General features: G+C 35.1%; 1 protein-coding gene across 2 annotated transcripts in view; it reads right to left on the bottom strand.

Moving 5' to 3' along the window:
- Nucleotides 1-1,463: 1,463 nt before the first annotated feature.
- Nucleotides 1,464-12,850, bottom strand: part of STXBP6 (syntaxin binding protein 6 (amisyn)) — a 103,652-nt gene continuing 92,265 nt past the window's right edge. For both annotated transcript variants that reach the window (XM_014942024.1, XM_014942025.1), the window contains exons 5-6: nucleotides 6,308-6,465; nucleotides 1,464-4,567 (exon numbers count right to left, since the gene is read on the bottom strand). In XM_014942024.1, coding sequence (XP_014797510.1) covers nucleotides 4,544-4,567; nucleotides 6,308-6,465 — 182 coding nt within the window. In that variant the 3' untranslated portion in view covers nucleotides 1,464-4,543. The remainder of the gene's footprint in view (nucleotides 4,568-6,307; nucleotides 6,466-12,850) is intronic.

Here is a 12,850-nt window from a genome sequence, read left to right as displayed (position 1 = left end):
CAAAATTTTCTGGTTTACTTTTATCACAAATCCTTTCTGTTCTATCCAGAACAGAACACTTAAACCAGAAGAAAACTCTTTGCCTTCCCCTCTCTAGCAGCAACAGAATTTCAACAAAATACAGGCTTGAACTCCAGTTTCTCTGCAAAAGTTATCACCATTTTAACTATTAGAGACCTGTGAAATTGTTCAAAGTATCAATTAGAATTTTGTTAGATACCTATTCTCTACACTTCTAAAGCCACTCAACTGCCCTAGCTAATAAGCTTACTTTTATACCCTTTTATATGCTGAATACTTGGTCTTAACACCAAAGATCTGCCATGCTAATATGCCTCCATGTAACAGTACCTTTACACTCAGTTTAGAGTTGCTCAGTCATTGTGAAAATAAATAATAAATTACTTTTTGTGTCTCTATAATCACTAGTCAACCTCTGCCAAAGCCAGTCACCATTCCATGAATTATCTATTTAAAAATAAATTCAAATAATAAAATATGACTCAAAGATAACCAAACCCCATCATCTTTCTCATGAACAACAGCAGATTAGGCTAATGATTTATGAAAATTATAAGATCAAGAAAAAATGCCAACATGGTGAAAATTATCTAAAAAAGTGCTCAGAAAATGAACCATTTTCTTGGCTATTCTTACAGGATAAATTCACAATGATGTAAAAGAACTGCCAAACTATTATGTGTAAACTACAACAAAATGCTGTTGCATCGTTCACTTTTGATCCACCAGAGATCTATTTGTTTTAAAGTTTCATATAGTTTGGGCATTGGGCATGTGAGGCATTCAACACCTGATGGATGACATGCATTCTAGCTAAATTTACCTAGTAATGAAAATAATTTAATTAGTTGACAATATTTGTTAACAGGACATTTTTGAGACCAGGATCCTAGGGACCATGTTCAAGCCTGAAAAAAAGAGATGGCAGCAGTCAGTTCATATTCAACATGATTCTTCCGCAAGTAGCCCTTAATTGAATATATGGGATTGCTTCTCTGTGTGTAGAATTCTACTTTTATAGTTTTATTCCCACAGGGCAATTACAATTGCTTTTGTTTTGATAAAAATTTATCGATAAAGTTAGACGGCTAAAAGAAAACAACAGCAATTTCAGAAGAAGCATTTCATAGCAATTTGAAAGCAAATTAACACTGATTTTTTTTTTTTTTAAACTTTGCAGCCTTTAGGTAGAATTCTAACTTAAACCTGTGTTAACTGTTGTCTGGAATCTGCTTGGACATGAAATCCTTCAACCCTGTTCCCATCACTTCTTTTTCTAACTACAGTATTCTTTCTAGAGAATGTTTTCATCATTGCAGTGAGAATTAATTTTTATTCAGTTTTTCTAGGGTGAAATATAATTCTGCTAGAGCAAAATATAAAAAATGTCACCTACAAATAATTTATATTTTGAATAAACAACTCAAATAATCCAAGGACAGTTTTCTTTTCATCACAGTTAAAGTATTTAATGACAAAATCAGGATTTCCAGTAACGACTCAAGAGAGCAGGTCCCACTTTTTTCCCCAGAATGGCACAAAATAATTTCTACATCTTTGAGAACTTTCAAGAAATCGGTTACAATAGATACCAGTAAGTATTACAATTCTGGCATATCATAGCAAAACCTACCTACCTTTAAGATCACTTTGTAGAGAGCATGTTTTTGTTGATATTTCACATAATGCACAACTTTTGCTAGACACAAAAGTAGCCTTTTAAGACAGTTTGCAGTACAGTAGTCAAGTCTAACAATACATTATTTTTATTCTTTGCAGAACTTTAAAAAGATAAAGAAACTATTGATGTTGTTACAATTTACAAATACATTCATTCATATGAAACATTAACCTGAATTATAGTATTATGTTATGTACATGACTATCTAATAATACTAGGTTGTATACACTACAAGCTAAGTTCCCGAAGGAAATTGCAATGCTCTAAGATTTACCTTTGGATAGACATTTATACATCTCTGATTTTTTCTAAAAACTACCAAATCTTGTAGTTTAACAAACAGCAAGAACAAAGTAAACACAGACAATCCGCTTTTCCTTCATTCAATAACACTAGGTTACTTAGAATTTCCATAGTAAATGGCTTTTGATGGTTGGATAGAAGTCCTGAGTTATGATACATAACACAATACAATTAACTGGAGAATATAAAAAAAAAATCTGAAAAACTGTCAGTGGAACTAAAGTAATATATTAGAAAGTTCAACTCACAAAAGGTCTGGAACTTAGCAGTGCAACTCTAACCTTGTCCTGTTCAGCTGATATTCATGTAAACACCTGAAAATCTATGCCTTTTTATCTGAATTTAGATAACTAATTCTTTTCAGGTTTATCTGATCTGGGTTTTAGACATTTCTTCTAAATTATTGACAAGCTCAGAAGACCAGCTAGATGGCAGCAGTTCAAAACCTATTCCTTTCTTTCAAGAGAAGGACTTGTGAGGTTAGCAGCAGAAGATGACAGAAGATGACAGAAGACAGCTACGTGGTCAAAAATGTACCCCCTGACTGATTTCTAATGCAGCTATTTTTAAAAAATAGCCAACAATTTTATCTCTATCATTAATTTCTAATGAGGGTCTGTTTTCCTGGTTAACTTGCAGAAATACCCATAGTCATTACAAGAGCACTCAGAAAGCTGCATTTCCAGGGTAAGCGTGAATTGGACACAGCTCAACAGAGTGTTCAGAACCTGGGTTGTTAATAAGCCAGTTGTGATTTATAACAGATGTGGCCCAATTCCTTTTCAACTGACGATGCTGGATGTAGTAACTGTTAGAGCTGATGCTAAATAGATCTAACCGATAGTATGGTACTATGGAGATGAAAAATCTACCCCTTCTCTCAATTCCCAGTGTGAAATTAAGTGAAGAGCTTCACACACAGCAGTTTAAATTATAGGAAAAAAACAGATGTAAAGTTTGAATGCAATCAGTTAACTAGACAGTGTTCCTAGTTCAAATGCAAATGTTTTTGTAAAGCCAAGCAACTTTTTACAAAATGGGTATTTCCAAGAGATTTTCAGTTACTTCAGCTTGCAGTAACTAAGATATTCTCAATTACTACAGAAGCTTTTATCTCTCTTACAAGCATTGCTCTGAGGATTTTAAACTGCTTAAAGTGTCATTAATAATGCAAAAATCTTATTCTACACTGAAAATGAAAACTACAGTACATTCATAGAATGCCAGCTTTCTGGCTCTACGGTAAGATGAGGCAGAAAAAAAAAAAAGAGCAGGCATCTTCAGAAGATGAAGGCTGAAACTTTGGCTAGGATTTCTGTTTCTAGCTTAACAGTTAAACAAAAAAATAAAAGTGCATATTTTCTTTTCTTTTTTTCTTCATTCTAGAAGTGGATTAGAACATTTAGAAAGTGTTAAGAAAACAGCTGTGAAGAATAACCTACTTATTTTTGTAAGAGGATACAATGCACATATTGCATACAGTGAATAAAGAATGAAGTAGAGTCACCCTTCCAGTGATAATATATATTGAAAATTGAGACCCCAAACTAGAACTTATGATTCTAATGTACCAAGACATGCTTTTTGAAAGCCTCTATTTTAAAAATCAGACAGCTAGCTAACACAGAAGTCATTCTAATCAGATAATTTTGGAAGTGTTACCAAAAATTCCTACTGTAGACTTTATAAAAAACAAATGACTTGGAAAAAAGTGCATTCTCATATTCCCAGGCCTTTGCATTCTCATTTACACAGGCACGTAGCCACAAAATCACAGGTAAAAATAAAATGAAATGTTACTTTATATCTGACTGCTGAGTTCTAGACTGTGTTTGAGGGACGTGTGTATAGATGTAAAAATTATTTTTCCTCAATTTTGAAACCTCAAGCATATGTTCTGTAGGTTTCACTACACTATTCAAATAATCAATCCAGAAGGGAAAATAGGAACATTCAAAATGCAGCACTGGTAACAGTTTCCCCTGTGAAATTCAGATATGCACATCTGAATGCTGGTGACGGCACACGAAAAACTTCCTACACTGGGCAGAAGAAACAAGGTTTTCTGTTTCCCAGGGCAAAGCAGTCTGTTCTCCACTACAGTCACAACCCCGTGTGTTTAGTTCCAACATTCACACTCTGCTGATGCTACATAAGAAAAGTATACCCCTTCTTTGGATTTTATTTCCACACATATGTCCACAACCAGTTAAATAATTTTCTGTACAACTGGGGAAGAATATTACTATTTTAATCCTGATCAGCTGGTCATTTGGTCCAGTTCCCCTGTTTGCTTTCACTCCTGTAACAACTTAAATACAGGTAGAAAGTACTGCAGGACTGTGTAGCAATATTACAAAAGAGGAACAAAAGTCAAAAAGTTAGAAATGCAACACTTTTCCCTGCACAGGAACTGAAAGAATGCATCTCCACTGAACTGGAAGAAAAAAAGCACACAGAAGTCTGGATCTCCTGTAAAAGTTGCCGAAAGTAGCCTTTTCAGTTTCTCTCGGGAAGATTTCAACTTTGGGCAGTATCTCAGCATTTGTGCTTCATGGCAAGCTGAAAAATAAAAAAAAAAAAAAAAAAAAAAGAAAAAAGACAGCGAGAAATTCCTTGGATCTCTTTTTTTTTTGCACTTGCTAGTTCTCAGCTGCAAGTAAAGAATCAGATCTGAATCTAGAACCTGCAGGGCATAGAAGAATTCCATTATTTTTTAGATGAGATTTCATAATTTAAGAGACTGAAGATGGATGGCCCTGCTCGGTACTATTGCTCTGCATTATGCTCCAGCTCCATTAGCACAATTGTGGGCAAATAATTAACAGCAAGGTCAGATATTGCCTGGAAGAGACTTGAAAATGGATGCAGGGGAAGAGAAAAGCAAAAGCAAAGTAATATTAAATTAGAGTTGAAAAATTACAAAAAAAAAAAAAAAAAAAAAAAAAAGAATTAGAAGAGATACTATATGTAATGATAACTGTATCAAGCTAATATGGCTAGTCTGCATCAGAAAAGTTTGTACACGGAATTCTCCAAAAATGCCTGAAATCCGTAACTTCTTTGCACACAGATATGCAGTCATTCCCTTTATTGTGACAGATGGCCAAAGTCTCCCTTGGCTATGCTGAGGAGGCAGGATTTATCTGCTTTCATAGCTGTGTTTCCCAATGTGCCATTATTTTGCTGTGAGGAGGGCTAGAGCACGATGCTAGAAACAAAGACATGCTTAAAAGAATAGTCATTTCAGACCAAATGACTTGGATTGGTAAATACAGTCAGAAATTCCAGACAAGTAATTTAAAACACCTGTTCAGCAGCTCTGCCACTACATCATGATGAAAAATTAATGACTGATTGCCTTTCTACCTCTGTGATTACAGATTACTTCCACCTCAAATAATTAAAAAATGGACTTAAAACTGGAAACGAGAAGGAGGAGAAAGAGCTAGTCAGTTAAACCTGTATAAAAAACGTAGACAAACCAAGCAGAGAATTCAGTTTTAGGCTGTGTATAATAATAATAAAAAAAGTTATCTGTAGATAATAGCATGCTAACAAAGCTGAGATGAATGAACCCTCTAGGAGGTATGTCTGGTAAGTCGAAGTCCAAGAGAACAAGGGTTAGTGACTGCGAGACTTCTCCCAGCTGTTCACAGAATATTTAATTTACCTTTTCATCCTAGTTAGGTTGTCTGTAACAGACTCCCACCATGATATCTGCCTTGTTGGCCTTTGCTCTGATTCTTACCCATAAACACTCAACCCTATCATTACCATTGTCAAGCTCTAGACAGTCCAAACACTCCCTAACATACAGCTCAGCACCATTATGCACATGCAGAAGTAACGGCATAGCACTGTCAATACCTTCCACTAAGAACAGGTAATGTCCATACATTCCCAAGACGCAACAATTTCTCAAAATCCTCATAAATAACATTCCCAGACATAAAAAGATAGGTCTTCTGAAACAGTCACAGACTGCTTATCAAAGGGGATGAACAACAATTTCACTATGCTACTGCACAAAGTATGAGGAATAGTACCAAACAGCAGTGGGAAGACGCATTTGAAAGTGAAGATACCTACTTTCAATTCAAGTGGAAATACAGCAAACCTCAGATTTACACAGAAAAAGTTATAAACCAGAAACCTGCCAAGTAAGGAACGGTATCAAGAAAAATAGCAAGCTGTTTGTAAACAGTGACTGACTGCAGCTCTTTCTAGAACTTCCTCCTCTCGAAATAAAGCAGTATGTGACTTCAACCTACTAAGAGCGTTAGCCCACCAAAATCCTACCTTGTGTGCAGTTTCTGCGAACTGCTGAGCACTGTTCTTCAGCTCCTCTGTCTTTTCTTCTGCTCGACCTAGCCTTTCACCACGCTCATTCAAAGCTTGACTTGCCTTCTGTACTGCACTTGTCACACTGTCTGCTGCTGAATGGAGTATGCTGTTTCCTGCAATATCAAAAGAAAATATTAGAACACCCAAATATAGGCATGCTTTGTAATAAGTACCATTTTTTCTCATTTATAGTGTTCTAGAGCTGATGTGTTATCTGTTAGCTTACCAAGTAGATGCATTTTGGATAATGGAATACGTTATTGTTTTCTCACTCAAACTGTATTAGTAAATTAAACATGCACCATATAGCAACATAATACTTGGGCAATATAAGGAAGCAGTGGACATAGCTATGTCTTTTTTATTTTTTTCTTAAGACATGCTTATACATCATTTCAGGAACCTATTCTACTAAATCAGTGAAACCATTCACAGCTTCTTCACAACACTCTCATGTTAATACAGATTAGTTTCTTTGGAATTTACACTATTTCCCTAAAGAATAAATGATTGACACTGCTGGATACCTCTGTATGAATTCAACATATTTTTCCATATTGTAATTATTATAATACTTAATTTCCAAGTGCACCCCAAACAGTATTACTACAGTTATTTTATGCTGCTCTGACCCTTCTCCACATGGAGCACCAGCCATGTTTCATGTGACAACATACTTTATTTAAACCTTAGTATTTGAAGTCCCAGCAAGGCTCAGTGTCTTCTAAGCCTTTAGCTTTATGATCCAAATCAATTTATCAGTGTCTCCGTTTCTTTTCTGGCAGACATTGTAGTAGTTTCTTCAAGTATCCAACAGGACCAAATTTCTCCTCTACATTTATCCCTTTTAAGTGCTCATTCTTTTCAGTACTCCTTTTTATACTGCTTCTCAACAGAAGGGATTATCCTCTTTCCTGAATGAACTGCTGACAAACATTTAGAATAGAAACCATGGTACAAACTGAAAACTCCAGACAAAATTACATGTTATTTATCACTATAAACTGGTATGTGTTAAAATACATGAAGGACCAAAAAAAATTTTTTTCGTCCTATCATTGGACCTTTTCAGCAAAAGAACTAATAAAAATTCAGCTTTTTTGCAACAGACTAAGTAGTCCCCTTGGTGTCTTCCACAAGCTTTAAAAATTAATCTACCTCACAGGGAATTTGTTATCTAGACAGAAACAAAGGAACTGTGAGAGCCAGAAAGCCAATACAGATAGAGTATTAAGCACTAGGCATGCCATCACTGTCAGTTTTCTAAACTGCCCCAAATATTGTAATTGCACAGAGCCTTTTTTCACAGTGTTAAAGCCAAATATGTAACATTTTAAAATGAATTATGCTGGTAAAAAGACAAGAAGCTGAACTGAGCACTACAGCAAATCTGCTGTTAGAAAAAACTCTGCTGCTCTTAACGGATATACAAACCAAGTGAAAATAAACAGAAACCTAATGCTTTTATCATTAATCTGAGAAGTGTGTCTACTTCAAAAATATTGCCAGGTTAAAAATAAACCCCAAACATTAACTCAAAGGGTTATTAGTTTCATTAAGGAAAAAGAAGAACAAAAGACCCATTCAGACTCATTTTACAGATAACACTCCTTTCCTTAGAAAAAGCAAACAAACAGTAAGAATGAAACTGAAGGTTGCCCCAAGTAGCCTGTGGAACAACAGTACAAACTGCATGTGCAGGAACTCCTGAGATAAAAAATTGCCTTAAAATTTTATTAAACTAGAACGCAACTAGTATCAAACTATGGAGGTGGGGGAGGGACCCAAGAATCCACACAAAATGACTCACATCTGATGAGTCAACATAAGAAATACTAAACAAAGAGCACCCTGGCCTCCTGTATGCCTATATTGTTACATTTTTCACATCAGTAATTAAAAGTAATGGATGTCTAGGATATGGAACAGCTACAAGTTTAGTTTTTTTCTATTTTTGCATGGAACAAAGAGGGTGCATTTAGAAAAGGAAAATAACAATTTGTATTAATGCTGAAGAGATGAAGAATACAAAATTGTTATTTTGTTCATAATTTACTTGTTTAAAGCCAGTTCCTAGGAGACTATTTTGGCTTTTGTTCAGGTAGCCTTTCCAATAAATAATGCACTGGGCAACAACATGCTGGAAATAGTTTCCCTTTTTTGGTGGTGTGATCTAAAGGCTTTAGCCTCTTGTATAAATCAGTGCTAGTTTTCTAGGATAAGAGTTTTGAAAGGTCTCGACACTGGATTAACTCTGTTGTTACTTTACAAGAACACAAATCTTCTGCTAAATTCAAGGGAAGCAGGGTACATGGAGAGTTTTATAAAACTAAGCATCTTCTGAAGTCTTAAAGTGTACTGGGAAGTTAACACATTGCTGACCTTCTGGCAACATCAACAGGAAACTGCAGAAGGAAAATACTCTGTATTTTCTATATCACTGAAAATATCAAGATTTGTGACAAAGATTGATATCTATTCCTCTACGTTGTTTTCAGCAGAGAGGAACAAACTTGAAAGTCTGGTACAAAGATAGTAATTGTTTTTCTCTATAGCTAATACAATATTGTGTTCTCTTCAGGTAAGACGTGCTGTATTCTTTTATGGTCAGTGACTTGCAGAAGTTGCAATTCTGAGACTGTTCTGGAATAACTACTTTTAGATAATCTTTTCCAATGGAATGTCAGTAAGGCAATAAAAAAAATTACTGCAATCTATGAGCAACACAGAAACTTATGTCAGCAGTCTATTGAATTTCATCAGTGTATTTCTAGTGCCTGTGTAGGTGGCTGCTGGTATGACTGACTATGCCTCGTCCTTATATTAGTATCACTGCAAGAACAGCAACACTTGTACTGGATGCATTGTAGAATCATTCCTATGAACAAATCACCTACAACCCGCAAATTTTTTAAGCCATTCTTCAGGAGGTAACTACTGTGATTCAAGATCTCCAGAGAAGTCTGTTCCATGACTGAACAACAAGTATGTACAGTTCAGGCAGTTTTAAGTGTAAACTTGTGCCAACCAGCTGCACTGAGCCACTGAAGAAAAACCTGAAAAAGTGTGACGGTCAACATCACTTTCCTAAAGTCTAGAAAGACTGTTTTCCATCTTTGGTTATACAACTGCTGTTAACTACTTCCTTTCACACACACCCCACTCCTTGAGTCTGAAAGATTTCAGGACTTCTCATCTACTGGGTTAGAGACACAAGCTCCTCAATGAAAGACTTTCAACAGCTTTTCACATATGTCTGCTCAGGAAAAAGATTTTGTAACACTTGCAAGATGAGATAAACACCACTAAAATAAAGCTATAGGTCAGCTGATGTTCTGAGTTGCTTTTAGTAAGAAAGAACTTGCATTGATCCCAAGATGTTCAACTCCAAGGGTCTGCAATCTCAAACTTCACAGAGCAGAAAGGGTCACGTGCTTGCATTACTGCTTTTTCTAAAGTATATGGAGACTCTCCCATTTTTGGAGCATATGTATCTTTCTATAGCTCTGTAGATCAGATCCCAGCAGTTGAGACTATAGACTTTTCTCTTTCAAATAAACATGAAAGGAAAATAAGAAAGTTTTCACGTCTGGTGATTTTATTAAACAGCTTTTTGCTGAAGTCACTATTAAGGACAAGCCCACAGCTTTTTGCTATCTAAGAGTATTTGCAGATTCACTAAGTAGAGCAAATATTGCCAGATAACATGGAGAAAATATGTATTTATACTGAGTTTAATATAAAGTACTAGACTAATATTAATTTCTAGTATCAACAAAACGTGTGCTTAGGCCAACTTCAGCTTGAAACTAAACAAATCAAACTTAATTCAGTGAGATTCTTCGGTTTAATTTTTCTATTATATAATCTGTTTTCAATTAGTCAATCAAGTGGCTTAATAAGGTTGTTTCTAATACAGCTTTGCTTCTGTAATACTTTTTGTCTTATTATCTGAAGTTTTCTACCCAGAGGAAAGGAACATGCAGACTTCCAAATGAATCAATAGCTACAGAGCTTATTAATCTAACTTGCTAAGCAAATTATACATTTTATTTTGAGTTTGCTGTAGTGAAATATAAACTACTGTAATTGAACTCCCCTCTCCCCTTAGAAAATTCAGTTAGTGACCTGTATAATAATACTTAAAGTTACGGTTGCCCAAAGGTGCAGAAACTGCAGAAGGGCAGCAGCACTCGGGTGAGTGGTTTATACCAGTGATCCTACCAGTGTTACTTGCTTATGGACATAAAAACTAAAGAAAAAACAGGAAGCACCACAGCTCCTCTCAGACTAATTTTTAAATTTTTAGTTCTTATGATTACAAGCTATACCAGAGGGTCTCTCAGCCCATAAAATCAGGTGACATTGCTTTAGGCCTTTTACCATGTACAAGAGAAAATACATCCTTAACCCACCATACTCAGTACCTGAAAGGTACAGAGATACTATCATCAATCAGCATGAGAACTGGTCTATTTGTTGAAGAAACTAATTAGTCTGTAGAGATAAAACAAATCATGCAAACTAAGTAATTGTATCCTACATTCATGAAAGGTTCATCGCATTCTCTATTAGCCATGTCAAATGTACTCCAGTTTAATGCAGAGATTTATCTTATATTAGTGATAATACTCCACAGTGACTGATTTGTAAATGTAAGCAGTTTCTAATTGTACGCGCATTAATGCAGCATTTAGCAACTACCTTATTCTCAGAAGGAAACAAATGCAATAGCTACGAAAATTAAGAAGTTTGTCTATCACATGAAAACTTACATTTATTTAAATTATTTATTTAAACAGGTATTTATGGTTCCCATTGAACTGCGTAAAACTGGACTTATGTCACTGAATAAAGCTTAAAAGCATAATGTCAATCAGTTCATTAACAAGACTACCTCTATCACAACATAATTATTCTATATGCCTATAAATACTATTTACACTCAGATATACTGGTGCCACTAGAACTTCAACAGAAGTTTGGAAACATTGATTATAAATACACAGAACGGCTTTTTTCTCCTTCATGATTTTGTGTTTTGTTAACTGCCTGTGCTCTCATCACTTAAGAACCAAAAGCACCAATCAATTAAAATATCAGTATAAAACTAAAGGACTTAAGGGAGAACAGAAAGGTGCTTAACAATTAAGAATGAACAAACCTTCGTGAAAGAAGGAAGCATCATAGTGATGCCTTTGCAATCAGGAAACTAGTCTGAAGAAGGGAAGAGTATAGCATTATTTCTCCTCCCAAGTTACACCTCTGCTGTTTAACTCTGCTATTTCAACATATCCTAACCAGAACCACACAAATTAAAGAAAATCAAGTAGCATGAAAAACAGCAGACCATTACTTGAGCAAAACCTGAAAGGAGCACATGACTTCTACAGAGCACAGGGAATAAGATTTAATCAAGTGGAGAAGACAAGTTCTTAAAAAATAAAATAAAAAATTACCATAGTTACCTTAAAGGTTCAACAGTTCATTCTTTTTATTGCTAACAAGCAAGATGTATTCAAATTTCTCAATGTGGTTTGCAAAATCTTAGATTTACAAAGACTTTACCACAAAAAATCCAACCCTTTTTATAGTTCTGCCAGGGACTATAAAAACCCTTTCCATGGACAGCTGAATAGGATAACCTTTCTTGCCACAGTTGGAAGAAAAAGGAGGTATTATCTCTGATGCTAGTGCCTTTTTATTTTAAACAGTGACATTAAACAACAAAAGGGCATTACAGTAAAAGAAAAAGAAATAAATCTATATTTTTCATTGATGATATCTCTTGATAATGAGAATATCTCCTAAGCAACTGAGATTCTCTTCTGTTTCATTCAGTATACCAGAGCAATTGCATCAAGTAAATTATTTATACTTTTGAACAGTTAAAATAAGTGCTTTATACATACAGAGTATTTGTATTGACTGAAAAGATAAATGTTCTTACAGATTAAAAGAAAGCTACGTTGCATAGATGATATGTGAAATAACGTTATCTAAAGCTTTACAAGTATTACTCTATTGGGACACCTAAGTAAGAGCAGATTCAGAGGCAGAGAAAAAGGATTAAAAACTATTTTCTCCACAGAAAATCTGACAAAGACCAAGAAAAGAAAAAGCATAAAAAAAGCATACAGCCATTTCTGCCAGTAGGTGAAATCCTGTACTTCCTACATTTCTTCATGACCACAAGCTGAAATAGCCATCAAATTCTATTCAAAATCAGAATATTTTTCTGTATGGAATATTCAGAAAGAGGAAACAGATTACATATAGGATAAAAAGACAGTAACTACTATAAAGAGTTATATCTAATGTGAAAAATTACCCACTTTGAATGAAAGCCTGTGGTGGGTTGACCGTGGTTGGCAGGTAAGCTCCCACCCAGCTGCTGGCTTACTCCCACCCAGTGGAATGGAAGAAGAGAATCAGAAGGTCAAAAGTGAGAAAACTCGAAGGTTGAGAGCAATGGCTACCTTGAAAAAATAACTACAC

Source organism: Calidris pugnax, unplaced genomic scaffold (assembly GCF_001431845.1).
Source record: "Calidris pugnax isolate Ruff unplaced genomic scaffold, ASM143184v1 scaffold56, whole genome shotgun sequence".
Lineage (NCBI taxonomy): Eukaryota > Metazoa > Chordata > Aves > Charadriiformes > Scolopacidae > Calidris > Calidris pugnax.
This window is presented reverse-complemented; position numbering and strand designations above follow the sequence as displayed.